The sequence below is a fragment of the Rhinichthys klamathensis genome, unplaced genomic scaffold, assembly GCF_029890125.1.
Source record: "Rhinichthys klamathensis goyatoka isolate OS25496 unplaced genomic scaffold, OSU_Roscu_1.1 h1tg000272l_1, whole genome shotgun sequence".
NCBI lineage: Eukaryota > Metazoa > Chordata > Actinopteri > Cypriniformes > Leuciscidae > Rhinichthys > Rhinichthys klamathensis.
Genome location: NW_026606792.1, coordinates 1,822,710 through 1,841,976, shown reverse-complemented (window position 1 = coordinate 1,841,976; position 19,267 = coordinate 1,822,710). Strand labels below are relative to the sequence as shown.

The 19,267-nt window shown below is 41.3% G+C and overlaps 1 protein-coding gene across 1 annotated transcript in view; it reads right to left on the bottom strand.

Annotated features, from left to right (window-relative positions):
* Nucleotides 1–903: 903 nt before the first annotated feature.
* The window catches only part of ptgfrna (prostaglandin F2 receptor inhibitor a), a 35,579-nt gene continuing 17,215 nt past the window's right edge, over nt 904–19,267 (bottom strand). The window contains exons 4-8 of the mRNA XM_056268435.1: nt 16,897–17,319; nt 13,677–14,081; nt 11,816–11,923; nt 4,111–4,407; nt 904–1,091 (exon numbers count right to left, since the gene is read on the bottom strand). Coding sequence (XP_056124410.1) covers nt 925–1,091; nt 4,111–4,407; nt 11,816–11,923; nt 13,677–14,081; nt 16,897–17,319 — 1,400 coding nt within the window. The 3' untranslated portion in view covers nt 904–924. The remainder of the gene's footprint in view (nt 1,092–4,110; nt 4,408–11,815; nt 11,924–13,676; nt 14,082–16,896; nt 17,320–19,267) is intronic.

Here is a 19,267-nt window from a genome sequence, read left to right as displayed (position 1 = left end):
CTGGAAACTCTCCACACACACTTCCCTTCTCAGAAAACACTCCGCTGAGAGAAAACATGCTGGAGAAAGACAGGAGGATCCAACATCAGAGTGTCAGTGCGGGTCAGCTGCGCGAGAATCGGCATAATGAGTGGATTCTGACAAGAGGGGACAAATGCAAGGAAACTGAGATGGATACTGATAATTCTCATTGTTGTGGGCAGGAAAGTGAGAGTGAGGAAAGAGTTAATGCCAACAGTGTGTTGGTATCAGTTATCAGAGCCTTTGAAATGCCAGACAAGCGTTCTTTAGGGAAGACGAGCAGGGATTGGCGGTCAGTTGGGTCCGTTCCCTCGAGTGCTCACTCCTGGATCCCAGACGGATGCAGCCGTCCATCAGCCATCCCGTGTATCAACGCTGCGCTGCGCCGCCGAGAGGAAAGGTCAGTCGTGTTAGGTTCAGAACTCTGACAGACGGGCAGGGTCACAGTGGACGTGACACACCAATCCTCTGGGACTGCAGCGGTTAAAAAGGTCAGTCTCTGCCACAGTCATAACTGAGAGATTCCTGGCTCTTTCCTAAGAGTCCTTCCTATTAATTGCTCAAATCAACTGTACAAACTCTAACATTGCTGGTTTGGTCATAGTGCAGTCACACGTTTGTACCGAACGACAGATTTCATTCCTGATGCTCTCATCCTATCAGCAATCAGAATGTGTTATAAGTTACAAGGGAGGGAAAAAAAAACCTTGGATGGGGCCGTCAGTGCTTTATTCCTGAGAATAATAAGTGTATTGCTCCCAAATTGGAACATGGAGCCGTGGCTCAATCCTCGGAGTGCATTTTATCAGGTTCTCCGTCTCGTGTTAAGCAATGTGCATATCCACATCCAGTCCCAGAGGTGGTTGAAGTGTTTTTGGGCAGGGTCGGGGACGGAGGGCTGGTTTAGTCCATCTCCAGGTCCATGAGCTTGTTCCGGGGGCGAGGAGTGTGCATGGGGTTCCTGGAGAAACAGCAGTGTGCGACGAGTAGACCCAGCAGCACTGAGAGCAGCCCAGCGATCACAGCAGCAAACATACCGTATCCCACCGGCATCTTCAGAGACTCCCACACTGCAGGACAACACACACAATCAGCACCGTCAATCACCAATGCTCATGATGACAAACACGTATGGGAAAATATGGTATTCAAGATTCTTCATCATTAAATGCACATATTCTGAGCCTTCAAAAGTGGGCATTGCTTTCGACAGCATATGAGGATGCGAGTTCAGCTATGGACGCAATGTCTGGGAGGAGCGACTTGGGATGTAGATTTATGAAGAGATGTCGTAGTCTTAAGGCCAATTCACATCGCAAAGACATACGCCAACAGACATGTCCGATCAGTATTACCCCTGGTGGAGTTTGTTGGCGTTGGTTGAGGTTTGTTTTCACTCGACTGAACAAGTTCAATCAGCGTTACCTGGAATGTCTGAGCAGTGAGATATGATTTTCGAAAAAACTCTAATGTAATTTTTTTTTTTTAATTGTCATCAGATCACATAAATCAGTGGATAATGATTAGAAATTATGATTCTGTCTAATAAATATTAAGTTAGCTTTTCTAATTATATCAATATATACCGTATATACCCGAATATAAGACGAGGTTTTTGTCCTAAAAATAGGCTGAAAAATGGGGGGGGGTCGTCTTATATTCAGGGTCGTCTTATATTCGGGTATATACGGTATATATATATATATATATATATGCACACTTTTGGACTATAAGCCCTAACGGACACTGTTCAGTGCAGTTGTGTGAACATAAATCACAGCAGACGTGACTGAATATGAATGTGTTTGAAAATATCATACGTTATGAATTGATTATTTTGCACTCCTGACAAATTAAAAAAAATACTATCACTGCAACCGAATTTTAGCATAAACAATGAACAAATATCGAAGCTGGAGTATTTAATCTTTCTAATGAATCTTTCCGGATCAATTGCAGTTCTCTGCATAAATTCAAGTCTTTCGTGTCGCAGCAACCACGGCTTCACCCTCAACCTCTTTCGTTTTACAGCCCTGGTTTTAGGCGAAAAATGACACGTAAAGACATTCTGACTTGACATTTGTTGTGTCTGTTGGGGCAGTGTGAATTGGCCTTTACACTTGGCACAACTTTGGTGGTTCTAAAAACAAATCATGGCAGACTCCCAGAAGTCCTCAGAAATCCTCATTCCAGATGCTCCTCCCAAGCTTGCTTTAATAGTGGACACCGTGGAGACCTTCATCTAGTGTTTGATAGCTGACTGTTAACTATTGCCCCATTTACACGAAGGGAAGACACAGATATTTCGCTGTGGTTCGGCCTCTCATTTACACGAAAACCCTGTTTGTATCACAGAAAATGATTATTTCTAAAAACTCCGGCCAAAGTGGAGATTTCTGATAACGCCAGTTATGTGTGGCCGTGTCGACTGGGAGAATAGGGGGTTTAGGTTCTCAAACGTCACATTATGCGCCAGAAAACGTCATGTGAGCGCCCAGTTTGGCAGAGTTATGATGGCGCTCGATGGCATATTTATGAGGGTTGATGTAAATTACAGCTTTTTTGAAAACGATGTTGTGTGCACAATGTTATTATAGAAAACGGAGGGGGGGAAATATTCGTTTCTCTAAATACCCGGCTATGTGTAAATGTGGCCTATAACATGCGTGTTCAATCCTGCTCCTGCAGAGTTCAGCTCCAACACACCTGACTGGAAGTTTCTAGTCATCTGAAGACCAGGTTCAGGTGTGTTGATCAGGGCTGGCGTTAAACTCTTCTGGAAGGAGCAGGATTGGACACTCCTGGGCTGAATCCAAAATCGCTCCCTAAACCCTCAATCACTATTCCTTACGTTAGTCCACTAATACAGTTCACTTGAAGGAGTGAATAAAAACGAGTGAGCGAATTCGGACAGGCGTTGAACGTACATCGGCTATACACTCGATATTGCGGTGCATTGTGGGATAGAATTAGTGCACTCAGTAACGTCCACTATGGTTTCCGACACCACTACAAATGGCTGTCCCTTCAAATAATGCCCTATTTGAGGGTATAGGGGGCGATTTCGGATTCAGCCCTGGTCTATACAGTACATGGTGGAGCAGAGCTGGGCAACTCTGGCCCTCCAGATCCACTTTTAGCTCCATCTCGGGTCAAACTCAGCTGCCTGTAGCTCTCTGGTGATCCTGGAGACCTTGATTAGCTTGTTCAGGTGAGCTTGATCAGGGTTGGAGCTGAACTCTGCAGGACAGTGGATCTCTAGAGCCAGAGCTGCCTCATTATCGAGGTCTTCTGTAAGACCCAAACTAATAAAGCTTTCTGAGACTACTCTGAAGAGAGTGGAGTCCAGAAAGTCTTTACTTATTGGCTCACTTCACACTCATCCCAATGTATCTTACAGAGATCAGGACTGATAGCTGGTGTTTCTGATGTTACAAACGACCTTGTAACCAATCAGATCAACGTGTGATCGTCAACCAGTGGATCTCTGAGCTGAGTGAGTGAGTGGAGGCGGGGCTCATTTGCATATTCATAGAAGCGCGCATACTAAATGAGGCAAGGGTGTCGAGTTACATTCAAGGTATTTTAAGGCATCACGAAATTCAAGGAAAAAACATTTAAATATGTCACTTTGGTGATCAAAGATGGGTTTTAAGGGATACAGTTATTAACTACAGGTGGACTTTATTATTCTCAACACACTGCCACTTTTTCCTAAATATCTTGTATCGAAAGCTCTGGCACTGACAAGTACTTTGTCCTCGGGGGGAATCGCTGTGGTTCGTTTTAATTTGACTGTGCCTCAAACACACACGGCTCTATTACAGCGCTCTCCATCTTGAATGTCAAAACATACATGACACATGCTGAGGGGGAGGGCATGGATACGGTACGATGAACGTGGCCCATTACAGCAGTGGAGGTTTACTGCCGTTTCTGAACACCTCTTTAGAGGAAGTGTTTGTGGCAGAGAGAAAACGAGGATGGAAAATTACAATTTTTACACTTTTTTTGAGTAAGCTAACCTCTAGCATTTCATGACCCCTTTAACAATCCCATCCCTAGACCAGATTCCCTTTAGGATCTTACATTGCATCTGTACGGAGAGGAATGTAGACGCCGAGGTGATGTCGTTCTCGCGGCCCCAGGCTCCAGTAGCGGGGGACAGGAGCCAGGGAGTGGCGCTACAGTGGTATTCTCCCGCATCCCTGTCCTGAGTCCTGTGCAGGCTGAGGACAAACGTGTGGCGGTCGGTGCGCTCCAGGCTGCTGTGGTTGGAGCTCCTCTTCACCACCCCCCAGCGGTCCATGCTGATGAGCGGCACTCCTCCGTTATCCACGGCCCAGCTGGAGCTCTGGAACCAGCGCACGTCAAACGCCTCGTCACCTGTGGACACGGCGGGGAACTGTTCAAGTCAACATGGGAATCAATGACATTTAAACAACGCTCTGCAAATTTTGTCATTGAATAAAACGTTTTACTCAGAAATATGTGTGATTATGGAAGTCAAATGGGCTCTGGGCTCTTTATTCATGAGAGGTACACTAAAAGTCAAAAGTTTAGAATAATTAACAAGAAAAAATAACATGACTTTAAAAAAAAAATTTATAAAATTTTTCAGTAATATATGAAAATAGAAAACCGATATTTTAAATTGTAATGATATTTCACAATATTTTAAAATGTTATTTATTCACGTGAATGCAAAATAATTACTCCAGTCTTCAGTTTCACATGATCCTTCAGAAATCATTCTGATATGATGCTCAAGAAACATGTTAATCAAATATGATGATTAACAATGTTGAAATTTGAAAACAGTTGTGCTGCTAAACATTGAACAATTATTTATTTTTATCCAGCAAGGATGCATTAAGTTGATCAGATGTGACAGTAAAGAATGTTACAAAAGATTTCCATTACAAATAAATGCTGTTCTTTTGAACTTTCTATTCATCAAAGAATCCTGAAAAATAAAATGCATCACAGTTTCCACAAAAATATGGATAAGATGTTTTCAACACTGATAATAATCATAAATGTTTCTTGATCATAAGATCATCATATTAGAGTGATTTCTAAAGGATCATGTGACTCTGAAGACTGGAGTAATGATGCTGAACATTCAGCTTTGATTACAGGAATAAATTAGTTTAACATATATTCACATAGAAAGAAAGCTATTTTAAATTGTAATAATTCACTGTTTTTACTGTATTTTGATCAAATAAATGGAGCCTTTGTGAGCAGAAGAGACTTCTCTCATTTGTGAAAATCATAATTGCTCGTAACTTGTGACAGGTGGTGTATCTCATGTGGATTCGACACTCTTGTTCACAGGCGCTGTGTTTCAGCACTTTATTCATGTACGTTTACCACAACCACAAGTGTATCCATGACGTGTATGGAAAGGAAACCAAGCTAAAGAGTGTGTCTGAAGTGGTTGAATAGCACTCCAGCTCCAGTGAGGCGGCAGAGACTGCTGTGAGGAGACAGACAGGCCTGGACACGCCGGCCCCTCTGCTATGTGAGGAATCTCAATGAAGGCCGTTGGGTAATCACAAACTGACAACCACCATCACCACAGCCTTCTGATACGCCACTCGCAACCCAGCTGATAACTACAAGAACCCCCTGTGAACTGCACAACTTATGACTCTTAAACTGTCATATGGATCTTCACATTTATTTCTGAGTTCGGGACAATTTCAGAATTTTTTAGCTATATATTTTGCTTGATATTGATTTTGTTTCACACTGGCTTAAAGGTGACATATGATGCCGCTTTTCACAAGATGTATTATAAATCTCTGGTGTCCCCAGAATGTGTCTGTGAAATTTCAGCTCAAAATCCCCCCAGATCATGTATTATAGCTCGTCAAATTCGCCACTTTTTGGGTGTGAGCAAAAACACGCCGTTTTTGTGTGAGTCCCTTTAAATGCAAATGAGCTGTTGCTCCGCCTCCGTTCAGAAGAGGGCGGGGCCTTTACACGAGCTTCAGATCTCCAGCAATAACAAACACACCAGTCTCACTGATCCAGGATCAGGAATAACCATTGCTCTAGAACTGGTCTCTGGTGGCGCCAGCGAAGCCAAATGTCGGCTGGTGTGTGTAAACGTGCAGATTAATGACGGTAATATTATAATAAGATCCTCTTCATACGTCAGAAGGGAAGTGAACTCTGATCGGCTTATTTTCTGACATGTTTGCAGAGAAAGGCTCACCAAAACTAAGTTACTGGGTTTCACTTCTCATGTTCTCTGGGCTGGTAGAAGCACCGGACCCGATTACAGCACTTAAGTCAGATTTTCATGATATGTCCCCTTTAAAAGTGTTTTTAGAGGAACCATTAAACACTGTAATGTGATTTCACACTAGCTGTAGAGGAATAGTTCCCCCAAACCGAGGTGAACACGTCGTTCCCGACTTCTATTCTCTTATGATGGGGTTTTTTGGGGGGGTGAAACACAAAAAGTAATTATCACACAGATCTGGAGGGATAGTTCACACAAAATGTTATTATTTCGGCCCTGTTTACAGCTGGTGTTGAGATGTGTTTTGGTGGATCAGAACACACGTGGACGACAGCTGTAAACGGGTCTGAAACACTTCTCGACAGCAGAAACTAAAGCTGACGCTCTCCGTATGTTTTTCTTGCATATGTAAATTGCATGAACTTATTTAATGTTTCAAACAGTCCATTAATGAAAGACAACGACTGTTATACATATATAAAATGAACATACAATACACATATTAGTGTTCCATTTAAAAGAAACAACTTAGTGACAGATCTTCATTCATCCCATTCGGGATACATGTGTTTAAGTTAAAAACATACCTCGCCTGTCGTTGCAGGAGGCGGTTCTCACGGTCGCCCCCTCTCGGAGACCGGTTGACAAGCTCTGAGCCCACGAATCTGAGCATATTGACAGCATGTCCCGCAGAATTAAAATGCCTTGCGACTGATGATTTGTCATCATCTTTCTGATAGCGCATTTATGCTCAAAAATTCTGGTTTTGAGTTGTCGCTTAGTTTTGCCCACATAAAGCAGCCCACAAGGGGACGTCAGTAAATACACAATAAAAGTGGATAAACATGTGATTCTGCCCTTTACTTTGTATATCCTGCCAGCCTGTTTTTGGATGTGTAAATAAATTATCTCTGAGCATAAAATTACAATCTGCACAGTTCAGACACTGTGGAATTGTCTTTCATTAATGGACTGTTTGAAACATTAGTGACATTATTGGACTGGATATCACTTTAACATTATTGATCTTATTTAATCCATTAGATCGAAAGATCTGAAAAAAAAAACACACATCTACCCGGCCATAGACCCTCTTCCTTGAAGAAATCAGGACAGAAGTGTTTGAAAGTGGACAGAAAAGAGGGATTAAAACACCAGGTGTGAACGGGAATGTGTCTCTCTCGTCTACTTCTGATCCGATCCGAAAACTCATCTTAACTCAACTTGGCAACTATTTCAACTTACTAAAACCGTTTAGAAATCATTTGAATGGTTCAATAACCTGTTCTGGAGAGAATGGTGGCTTCCCCCGAGCCGAGCGTTCCCAGGCGGAAAACCAACCTTGCAACATGAGGACTAACGTCCCGGTGAGTCGGAAATATAAGTCTCGTGAGAAGCGAGAACGAGCGAGAAACACGAACTGCTTTATGGCAATTCGACATAATTCTATAATACTGTGTATGATGTATTACCCACTCGGTCACGATAGAGTTGGCCGGCTCCGATAATAACAAAAGCACATGAGCAGCGGTGGACAGCAGGAGAAGTGAGTTACTTTACGCCAGTGTTGTGTAATATACGCCCACAGCTGTAGGGGGCGCTGATGAGAACACATGCCACCGCAAAAGTGGAAATCAGCGAAGAAATGACTAGAGTTGCCAAGTTCCCCTTTAATTCCCGGAGTAAACAGGGTTTTACTGCAACAAAACTACATCTTTATTTCTTCATCTAAATGTCTTTCTTAAAGGTGCATTGTGTAATATTTAGGAGGATCTGTTACAGAAATGCAATATCATATACATAACTATGTGTTCAGTGGTGTATAAAGACCTCACTTAATGAACTGTTGTGTTTTTATTAGCTTAGAACGAGCCTTTTCTCTCTACACACACCGAGGGTCGCCTTACATCGACATGTTTCTACAGTGGCCCTAAAGGGACAAACGCGTTTCGTCACTAATGTTGTTCTTCCTGCAAAGAAGCTGCGAAAGTCAGTGAATAATATTCGCAATAACATTGTTTTACTGAATAATTAAGTAAACCCAATTCCCTAATTTATCTTTGTAAAGAAACCTCAACTGGCTACTCTCTGCTGTCTCAGACGACGACATCACTTCCTGTCGGCCACCGTAACTTCTGTTGGGTGCAATTCGCAACATCACCACTAGATGCTGCCAGAAATTACACACTGCAGCTTTAAGTCCATGAAACGGAAGTCAATGCAGATCAATGAGGGCGAGTTAATGATTGCACTCCATTTAATTTGCTTCATGTTTCTCAAACACAACGTACTGTGTGGCTTCAGAAGCCTTGGAATAAAGTGCATGAGTCATGTGGACTGTATCTACAGGAAATAAGAGCGGATTGAGTGACATACGGATGAGTAAATGACTGAAGATTCATCCTTCGGTGAACTGCTCTTTAGAAAGACACTGTACGGTCTGCTGCTGCTCGACTCCCTGGGGATTACACTTACAGAAACACAATGGGAACAGAAACCTTTTCCTTCAGGGCGACAATCTTTTCAGAATCCGAACAATCAAAGCAGCACAAAAACATCTCTCGTTTCTCTAGACTGTACACTGAAGAGAGAAGTGTGAACATTGTGCTGACATGTATCCATGACTTCAGCAAGTGTGTGCCTGTCTGTGGCTTCAGACGGAGGAGGGAGGAACGCTTCGCCTCTTATGCCCAGTATTACCCAACATTCAACCTCAAGAGTGCAACATTTCTGACTGATACGGTCTGTATGTTCCTGAACATGTTCACTAAACAAGTACACATGTGACCACTGACGGCCAATAGGAAACTGCAGTGCTTGAGAGGCAGCAAAATAACAGTTTTAGGGTTTACAGTGTGTCTTAACCATGTGGGCCATGACAATATACCACCAACAAGCAATTAGTCTGTCCACATCAACTGAAGCAAATCAATCAATCACCAAACGGCCAATCAGAAGAGTTTCCTGAACGTCCCTCTCTTTTCACGCTTCCTCGCACCCACACCTAATGTACTAGGTGTGGGTGTATTAGGTTTCGTATTAGGTGTGTTATGCCTATTTTCGTGTTTTCTACTATTTCAAACAGAACTAATACTAGTTTTTGGAAGTTGATATCACAATTAATAAGCTAAAACAATTCACAAACAAGAGGTTGTATTATAGAACTTTAAAGTCACCATGAAATCAAAATAGTTTACGTATTTTAATTGTTTTGTGCAATATTGTTATAAATTATTTATACGTGCACACATCATTATTGTTTTAAACAAGCTCTTGCAGCATCTCTTCTCTTCTCTGATGATGTGGGCGGGGCAACCTGTCACTCACATGAGATCAGCCAATAGCAAACCACAACCATCCAAACAACCAATCAATTCCCCACAGACACAATCAAGCCCCGCCCACATTTGTTCTTGTTCCAGAAGCCGTTTCACTCGGATATATGTCACAATTAGGTGTTATATTGACTAGTATAAAATAGTTACAGAAATACACACACACACAGTTACACACATACATCACGTGATGCAGTCTAGTAGGTTAGACTAGTGCGCTTGTGCATTTAGAGCGCACGCTTTCACTGTGTGATTTAGTCTAGTAAAATGCATTTATAATGTCTTCAATATTCAAGATAAGGGGCTAAAATAGCTCTGTGTGTCTTTTATATTTGTCATTTAATATAGTTAATCAATATCACACAAAGAGTGCTGCTTTTTCTCCAAATCAGCATTATTGCAAATGTGATATTGATTTTATACATTTCAATAAATAAGTATTTAATAGTGACTTACATTTTAGACGCAATATTGCCTGTTTTTGCTCCATTTCACCAACGAAAATAGTTCAATCTCTGAGCGACACACAGATGTGTTTTGTTACTGAATGAACGAATCGGTTAAATGAATGATTCAATGACTCACTCATTAAGACCTGAATGAATCAGGAGTTTGAATAAATCGATGATTCAAGATGAACATTCAATTGAAACTCAATGACTCAATTATTAAAAGTGATTTGCTGCCACTTACTAGCAGTTTTAATTTCACATTTAATTTCGAATTTGTAATTGCAGGTTAAATGCATTGATGTCCCTCTGAGCTGCATTCAACAGTCTGTGTAAAAGATGTTTTTTTTTAATATCGATTTCAATGAATTGATACAAAATTTAATTTACTGATTAAATGTAAGAATTTTGACTAAAAATATGATGCATGCATTTAATTCGTTTCAATGGCTTTAAAAAAGATAAAAATGCCCATAAAAGGTAAAAATCAATTGAAACTTCACAACTGAACAGATCACTGCACAGAACATACACTATATGAGTCTCTGTCCGAAACCTGCCAAGGTACAACACAATAAACACACTCAGCAAAATATCGTCATCGAGAAAATATTGAGATGATATGTTTTGTCAATATCGTACACATCTAGTCACAATAGTGTAGAAAAGATAAGAGCAACTTCCGTTTCATGTCGACTTTAAATGATGGACGGCCAAAATCTGAAGAAAGGACCAGTTTACCACAAGGCCATCATTCATGACACTTCACACACTGTACGGTTTGTTCATTATAGACTTTGGATAATTTGATTATGCTTTCAGCTACTAATAAGAGCAGTGCTCTGAGATGCATTCAACACACTTTACCAGATTTAAATTTTCACCCAAAAATATGTGTACAAATGCCAAAATGCCTACTTTTTAATAGACCAATAAGTAATAGTAAGTTTAAGCACTTTAGTCAATATGTTAAAGCACTTTAGTCATTATAAAGAAGCACTTCAATCTGCTACCCCATATAACAGCTCATACCGTATTTATGAGTAACTATTAAGCAACAGCAACAAAAGGAAAGACGTGATACAGGATGTGACTCAGGGGCGAAGTTATCGAGGTAATCATTTACAACTCGACACATAGTTTATAATATTGGCTGTGAATAACTGCAAAAACCCACAAAACATAAGCAACAGCATGTGACTTCTAAGGAAAAACTTCTAAGGAAAAACAAAGTCTCAGGTGCTGATGAATAAACTGAAGACTGATGCCTTGATCAAAGAGTTAAACCTGGATATTGATATTAAAACATGCCATCCAGAGAGCGTATAAGGCGAGCGGATTACAGCCAAGACTGAACAGAGCATAGACACTAATGACTGGTCAAAAGCTAAAAAGTGTTTTACAAAAAAACTTTAAATAATTCAAATACTTAAAGCACTCGGCTGCTTTTGTGGTTCTGTTATTCTCTTCCATCAGTGCTTTAAGCAGAATGTGACCGTGAATTGAACAGGGAGATTCGAGTTCACTGTGGGTGAATTTCACAAAACCAGAAATGCATTGCTGGACAATATCTTATTCTCTTATAAGTATACACTTTATAATAACCAAAATTAAAATGTAATATCATTGGATTAGATAATTTATCACATTTGTTTGACATTAGAATTAGACATCAGAAGGTTTGAAATTATAAAGAGAAACACTATTGTACTATACAGTATATATATTCATTATGGTAGTATCTCAGCACTTGCCAGTGTTAGGAGAAGCGTCCAGTATGGAAATGATGCACTTCATCTGGACGGTGTCTCCTGGTAACACAGTGTTTGCTTCTGAATGAATGGATATGTTGAACACTGGACCTGCAGATCGGGAAACACACACACACACTCACTGTTATTAAAGTCTACCTAGATTTCATAGTCTTTAAGTGGATGTTGAAGACTTCTATAAAAATTTCAAAAATTAGTTTCTGCATACTTTTGTTCTTATTCATAAAAAAAATAGAGTAAAAGAGAGAGTTCCAAAGTTCCAAATAGAGAATTCCAAAGAGAAAGAGAGAGTTCCAAAGTTCCAAATAGAGAATTCCAAAGAGAAAGAGAGAGTTCCAAAGTTCCAAATAGAGAATTCCAAAGAGAAAGAGAGAGTTCCAAAGAGAAAGAGAGAGTTCCAAGGTTCCAAAACTATTGTCTACATGTGCAGCATCCTGACCGAATTTGAATCTCAAAAGTGATTGAATAGTAAAATCCCCCATAGTGGAACTCATAATAGGGCTTTGCACGAGAGTTTCAGCGCTCAGTTGATTTGAAAAGTTGCAATACTCTGTGTATTAAAGTGCATAACACACACACACAAGTTGGGTATAATGGTCCATTTTAATTAGTCTGGACTATTATTACAGATACTTTATCAGTGAATGAAATATTGATGCAGGGCTTTTTCAGTGTCAAGTTGTTACAGCGTCCAGTCATTTCTGTCTAGACGCGTTTCCTTCTTATATGTGTATTAATAACACAAAAGGGTGCTTATTCGCATGCATGACAAAACAAAATCACATTTAAAAGAATTATTGAAGAATTGTTAAACGTTAAGAAAATTGTATTTAAAGGGTGTGCAAGCTGTCGAGTCCCATCATAGATCAGCCATTATCAGCCATAGATCAGCCATATATTAGCCATAGATCAGATCAGCCATAGATCAGGCATAGCATAGATCAGCCATAGATTAGCCATAGGTCAGGCATAGGTCAGGCATAGGTCAGGCCCTCACTTTTATTCTGAGACTTAAAATACATCGTTAATACCTCCTTTTAATTTCGAAAGCTTTCACTTAGTGTAGAAAAAGACGGTGGCCATCGAGTGTCCAAATGTGACTACAGAGGTTATAGCCTACGTTTAGCATTTTACGTCTGACGGTTGTATTTAGGCTTCAAAATTCATGAAAGTTGTTTCTGTGCTATGATGCAGTCTGAATCCTGACTGATATTTTTCATAGATATAATTTTCTGACAATAGGTAATTTGTGAAGGTTATCAGGTTAACAAAACGTGTAAGAATCATAAATCATGTGTTTGGTCACAGACCATATGGGGTTTTTGTCTGAAAAACAAAAAAAACAGGGTGATTCTAACTTTTGGGATGTTTTACAAAAGTATGTTATCACTGCAGCGCTCTATAATCAACATTTCATTCGTTTGCTCTGCCAGGTTGGATTTTTTTTTTTTTTCCATTAAGGGACAGCCTTCATTGTGAAGGATACGTGCAATCTTGCCTTCGTATTTGGCTTTAGTTTAGCTCTTGGAACAAGCTTTCACATCAGGAGTGTCTATGATGTTTGAGATGAGAGAGTGTGTGTGAGTGATTGAGAAAGAGAGAGAGAGAGAGAGTGTGTGTGTGTGTGTGTGTGTGTCTCTGTGGGCAGCAGGAATCTACCCTGAGGGAGAGACTATAGAGCTCTAGTCATCCAGAATCAAACATAAAGAGGGAACTACAGCATTAGTGTGTGTGTGTGTGTGTGAAACTCAGCTGTAAACACACCTACAGGCACTTCAGCATCACTCTTCTGAGTGTTAAAGCTCACTGTACTCTGAGTCTAGTCTAGTAAGCAGTGTAATACCTGTGTGTACAAAGGCAATCTCAATCTTGTTGGACTCGGCGCTGACGGCTTTGACCCACTCTCGGTTCTGATCCCGAGTCCAGGCCGTGACGTCGCAGTAATAGAAGCCGCGGTCCGTGACCTGGACCCCGTACAGGCGGAAGCGGTACTCCAGCTGCCCGGTCTTCTCCAGAACCACGCTGTCGACCCGGCTCGGCTCGCTCCACTCCTCCGACTGCAGAACCGAGTCCTGGCTGAGCGAAAGCACTTTCCGGGACTTGCCTCCCGAGGTCTCCTCAAACCGGATGAGAACGGTGTAGCCGGGGTTCCTCAGGTTCTGGCCCGTCACCTGACAGGTCATCTCAAACGTGGATCCACCGGTCGAAGCTTCTCTCACACGATGGGCTACTACTCGCAAAACTGGAACTGAAAAGACACACACAAAAACACAGCATTTGTAAAATACAGTCCTAAAACTTCCCTCATAGAGTTTCTACCCGTCTAAAACAGACAGATGTGTGTTTGTGTTCGCATCTGAGAGCAAGAATAGAGGGCATGGCATGAACCTACTCCAGACCGAGCAGGTCAAACGCTGAGAGCAGATCGTGCAACTCTGACCCGTGGGTGAGGGGGTCACACAGATCTAAAGAAGAGAGTTGGCGGACAGGAAATTTAACAAATCAATCAATGAATTCTGTTTAACTCCAGCAATATGAGACGACATGCATTCAATGCATTACGTTATACTTTTTTCTTATGCTCACATTGTTTTTAGAGCTGTCAGCAAACTCTCACAACATGGTGGCAATGACACAAAGTCTGGTTTAAATCTCCAGTTCGGAGGTAGAGGTCTATGTGCAATGGATTTTCCTGCAAGATTTTGCACAAAATAGGTTGTCACGATCCCTTCTATGCTGATTTTTCAGTCCCAATCCTGTAGAGGCCGGGACGTCAGGAGTGTCAGGCTGTTTTCGAGTGTTGGGTCGGCTTGGTTTCCTCTGAGATCTGCACCGCTGGCTCTAGTCGTCGCCGTCGGGGTTTTTGGGCCGCTTCAGCATGTTGAATCGGGGCGTCGGTGAGAGAGCGTCTCTGATTGGCTGTTCAGCTTAGCCAACGAATCAGAGCACGTGACTAAAAGCGAAAGCAAGCAAAGACGACGGTACAGACAGAAGCCGGTTATAATTTTCACCGGAGCATTTGAATATTTTCATAATAACATGAGCCGACTGGAATGAAGAAAGGGATCAGATTGATAAAGCAAGCACTGCTTTGTTTACAGCTTGTATATCTACAGTCCTAGTCTCGGTTTCCCTTTTTGAATGACGAAAATAGATGATACCCGCTGATACAGACAGATATGTACTTCCACGCAGGCGCAGAACACGCAGTGCTAGTTGACAACCACCTTTAGTCCTTCCGGTGTGTTCAAGCGCAGCTTTTCGGCCAAGACACCGCCTCGTTTGGCCAACGTCGGCTTGGAGTGTCCCAAGCTTTAGTTTCAGTCTCCCTGTGGGGTCATAGGCTACTTTTCCCAATTCCCCAACACACAGACCTCACATTGTTGCAATGTTACGTCACAGGAAGGTACTTTGCCTCACTGTTGCTTGCAATCGAAAGACATTGAAAATATCAAACGTGTAAACTGCTTTTTTGTGTGTGCAACGGACGAATAAAGCATAACATTCTGCACCTTAAAACCTAAATAAATTTGATGTATCCCTACATTTCTGTATCCCACTTCCTTCACACATCAGTCTCTTCTCCGGGTCCCACTGCTCACCATTCACAGAGATTGATTGGAAATCCTTTAAAAATGTAAGACGCTTCATCTGAAGATCATCTGACCATATTTTGGTAAAGACTTGACAAACTTTGTAGAAATAGCACCAAAATATAACCATAGCAAGTTCATAGGGAATGGGCTGTTGGTGGCGCTAGTGGATTTAAAGCTTGGGACGACATTTCAATGGAGGGACAGAAAGCTCTCGGACTAAATCTAAAATATCTTAAACTGTGTCCCGAAGATGAACGGAGGTCTTACGGGCTTGGGACGACATGAGGGCGAGTCATTAATGACATCATTTTCATTTTTGGGTGAACTAACCCTTTAAGAGATCGATCCCAAAATCGCCATAAGGCATGTTTAGACATTCCTCAGTCAGTGTGCCAAATTTCACAACTTTCTGCCATTCGGTTCTTCCAGAAACGGTAAACAAAGAATCCTAACAGACGCCATCACACCTTACAGGTGCTCGCCACCTGACAAGCATCAGAAACGAACATTTTGTCATCATCAGATATAGTTTCAGAGCACAGCATCAGTGAAAGTGCAGTGGAAAGCGTCCAGTCCCAGACAGAGCGGCCATTGTGTGCTCAATCTGTCTTCACAGAGAAGACGCCATCACAGACACAATTAAACTCATTTACTCTAATCCCTTATTGAGCGCTGAAAAATGAGAGACAGTGGAGACTTTCAAACAGCGAGCTTTGATGCTTTTTAAAAAAGTGGTGAATGGTCTCGGATGCTGGGAGCTCTTAGCTCATGGGGTAAAGATGAACTATCGGGAGAGCGACAGGCTGGGCTGAACACATTCAAACGTACTTGCTTAGAGTATATTTCTGGCCGAAGACATGTTTCATGGCCAACTTTATCAAACTAGATGTAATAGTAGGGTGTGTAACGATACCCTCGTGTCACGATACTGAACTCACGATATTATTGCGATACACCAAGACATATGATAAAAGGTTAACAAAAAAGGAACTGTTGATTAAAATGCTAAATTTAGTGTTACATTGTGTGTGTAAAATGAATAGGTTTGGACTTGGTGCTGGAAACCCAAAGCACAGGACAATAGAGACACCAGAATAACAATATTCATGATTCTGAAGCTGAAAACTGAATTATTTTAGATGAATATGCTTGAACTCTGTCACTGATCAGATATATTTAAAATAATGTAGGACACTTTTTACTGGTAACAAGATATTTGGCATTATCAGGACACACACATATTCCCCCATTGCATTATTCTACATGATATTCAATAGTGATTTAATGTAGTACTGACACTAAATCTCTGAAAACTTACATTTTTCCCTCACACTGAATTTTTCATTTTGGGTGAACCATCCACAATATATGTTGCCACTGTCCACGATACATGTTGCATATTTGTATTGCGATATATTGTAACACCCCTATGTAATGGACAATAAAAGGAAGGGATCTAGTGCTTACTCTGAGGTGTCCACTGAACAGAAACAGGAGTGGACTCGACCTCCTTCGCTTTTTCCCATCCGGCTGGCCGAGTGGGCATCCATGCGTTCACCGCGCAGGAATAAGAGCCCATGTCGGCGTCTCGAGTCTGAAGCATTCGCAGAACGAAGACGTTGGACTCTCTCCTGCTCACCGCTATGTCCCCGCTGAACAGTCTCTTCTCGTAATCGTTCCCAGGGATCAGCGCTCCTTGCTCATTCAGGGAGGCTATCATGAGCTTCTTCTGGGACACGTCTCCTGGCGTGTTTGTGGAGTACGACCAGGTCACGGCCAGGCGGCCATCTTGAAGGTGGAGGAGGTCGAGCACCTGGCAGAGCAGTTCAGCGGGTTCACCGGTGGCCTGGGGGTTCTCAGAGGCCGTGAGGGTCACCTTGAACTGCAGATCTGCGGGAGACGAAAGGGAAATAAAGACGATCAGGCACACAGAATAAACCACAGAAAAGACATTCGCCTACATCTAATGATCAAGTATGAACAAAGTCACCAGATGAATTGCATAAAAATGTCTTTTCATGAATTTTCAGATATATTTCCCTCCCTTCAAACGTGCCATTGGTCAGATAGTCCCACCTCAACCCATTGTTCAAACAACCAAAGCAAAGATTTAAAGAGGGCACGAAACGCCAGTAGTGATCGTCTTTTCTTCCCTATTGTGACGTGTATCTGAGTGAAACGCTCCCCAGATGTCGATGCAAGATGGAGGACAGGTTATTTTGATGAATGATTTTTAGGCACATGAATTTAAAACAATAATGATGTTTTAATGCCGGAAAATTGCCAGAACTATTTGCCAGTATGTTTGTAAAGTCCTGTTCACACATCTGTAAGCGATCATTCGCCGGCGGAGGCTGTGTGTGTGAAAGCAGCCAGTGCTTCATTTGAGCCGTCACTCAAAATCATTACTAAAGTCCAGACACTGCATTTATATTTAATAAAATAATACTTATATTTATCAAGCATGCATTAAATTGATCAAAAGTGTCAGTAAAGATTTATATTTCCAATAAATGCATTTATTTTGAACTTCTATTCATCAAAGAATCTTAAAAGATAAAATGTATCAGTTTCCACAGAGATATGAAACAGCACGACTGTTTTCAACACTGATAATAATCATAACTGTTTCTTGAGCATCAGATCATCATATTAGAGTGATTTCTGAAGGATCATGTGACACTGAAGACTGGAGTAATGATGCTGAAAATACAGCTTTGATCACAGGAATGAATTACACTTTACTATTCACATAGAAAACAGCTGATTTACACTAATAATATTTCACTGTTTTTACAGTATTTTTTTATCAAATAAATGCATAAATGAGCAGAAGAGACTTAAATCTTACTGACTTAAAACTTTTGAAATTGAGTATATGAGAATTATTACTGCTGTTTCCTACTGGTATATATTAGTGTACAAATACAGTATGTGACATATTAAACAGTGTGAAAAACATGCCTTGGTTATTTTTATTAGATTATGTTTTATTTCTTGTTTAATGTGCTTCTTTAATGAAACTTTAGGTTTAAAACAACTATTTGAATGGTAGAATCACACATTTCACATACAAAATATATTAAAAGAATGAAAACCAGTGAGATATAATTGTTTTAGGAGCAGGCTCCATCAGCCAGTGTGCAGTAGAGCTATGCTAGCCGACCTCGTTTCGTTAGCTTTTCTCTGGGTAAGAAGGGAAGGGCAAGGGTGCACATTCTCTCCGCTTTCAGCTGTCATTGTTCAAGCTATGGTAAGCTCTCACACACACACACACACGCACACACAGTACCCAGCTGTTGTGTGCTTTGAGAAGAAACACCTGTTTGTATGTTTAAGAAAACACTTTATTTGGTTCTCTATTGTCAGTACTGTTCTAATAAAGACAAAGGGCCGGACGTGATAAAATTAGTCTCTGAACCAGTTTCTCTGCTTCTCATCTCACCCTGACCCACATCACACTCTTTCACATCCACACACTCGCTCCAGCACTGCTGTGTCCTCAGAAACACACCGTAACACACACACTCAAGTCCACCAGCTCTAACAGAGAGGTCTACGGCACATTGCGTTCAGAAACATAACGTGGCAAAGCTTTGAATATCCTGAACATGGAAACTCCCCGAGCTGAATTCACAGCGCAGTTCAAAATGCAAAACACTGATTAACATTTAACGTTCAGGGAGACGAGACTTCAGAAATAAAGCTGCGTGTTGCACAGAAACCCTTGACATGAGTCTCCTCTCACCGGCGGCAGAACGAGCACGCAACCGGCGGTTTGAAGACACACACACACACACACGACGTTTAAATGAGCTGTAATGTTTCACAGTGAGAC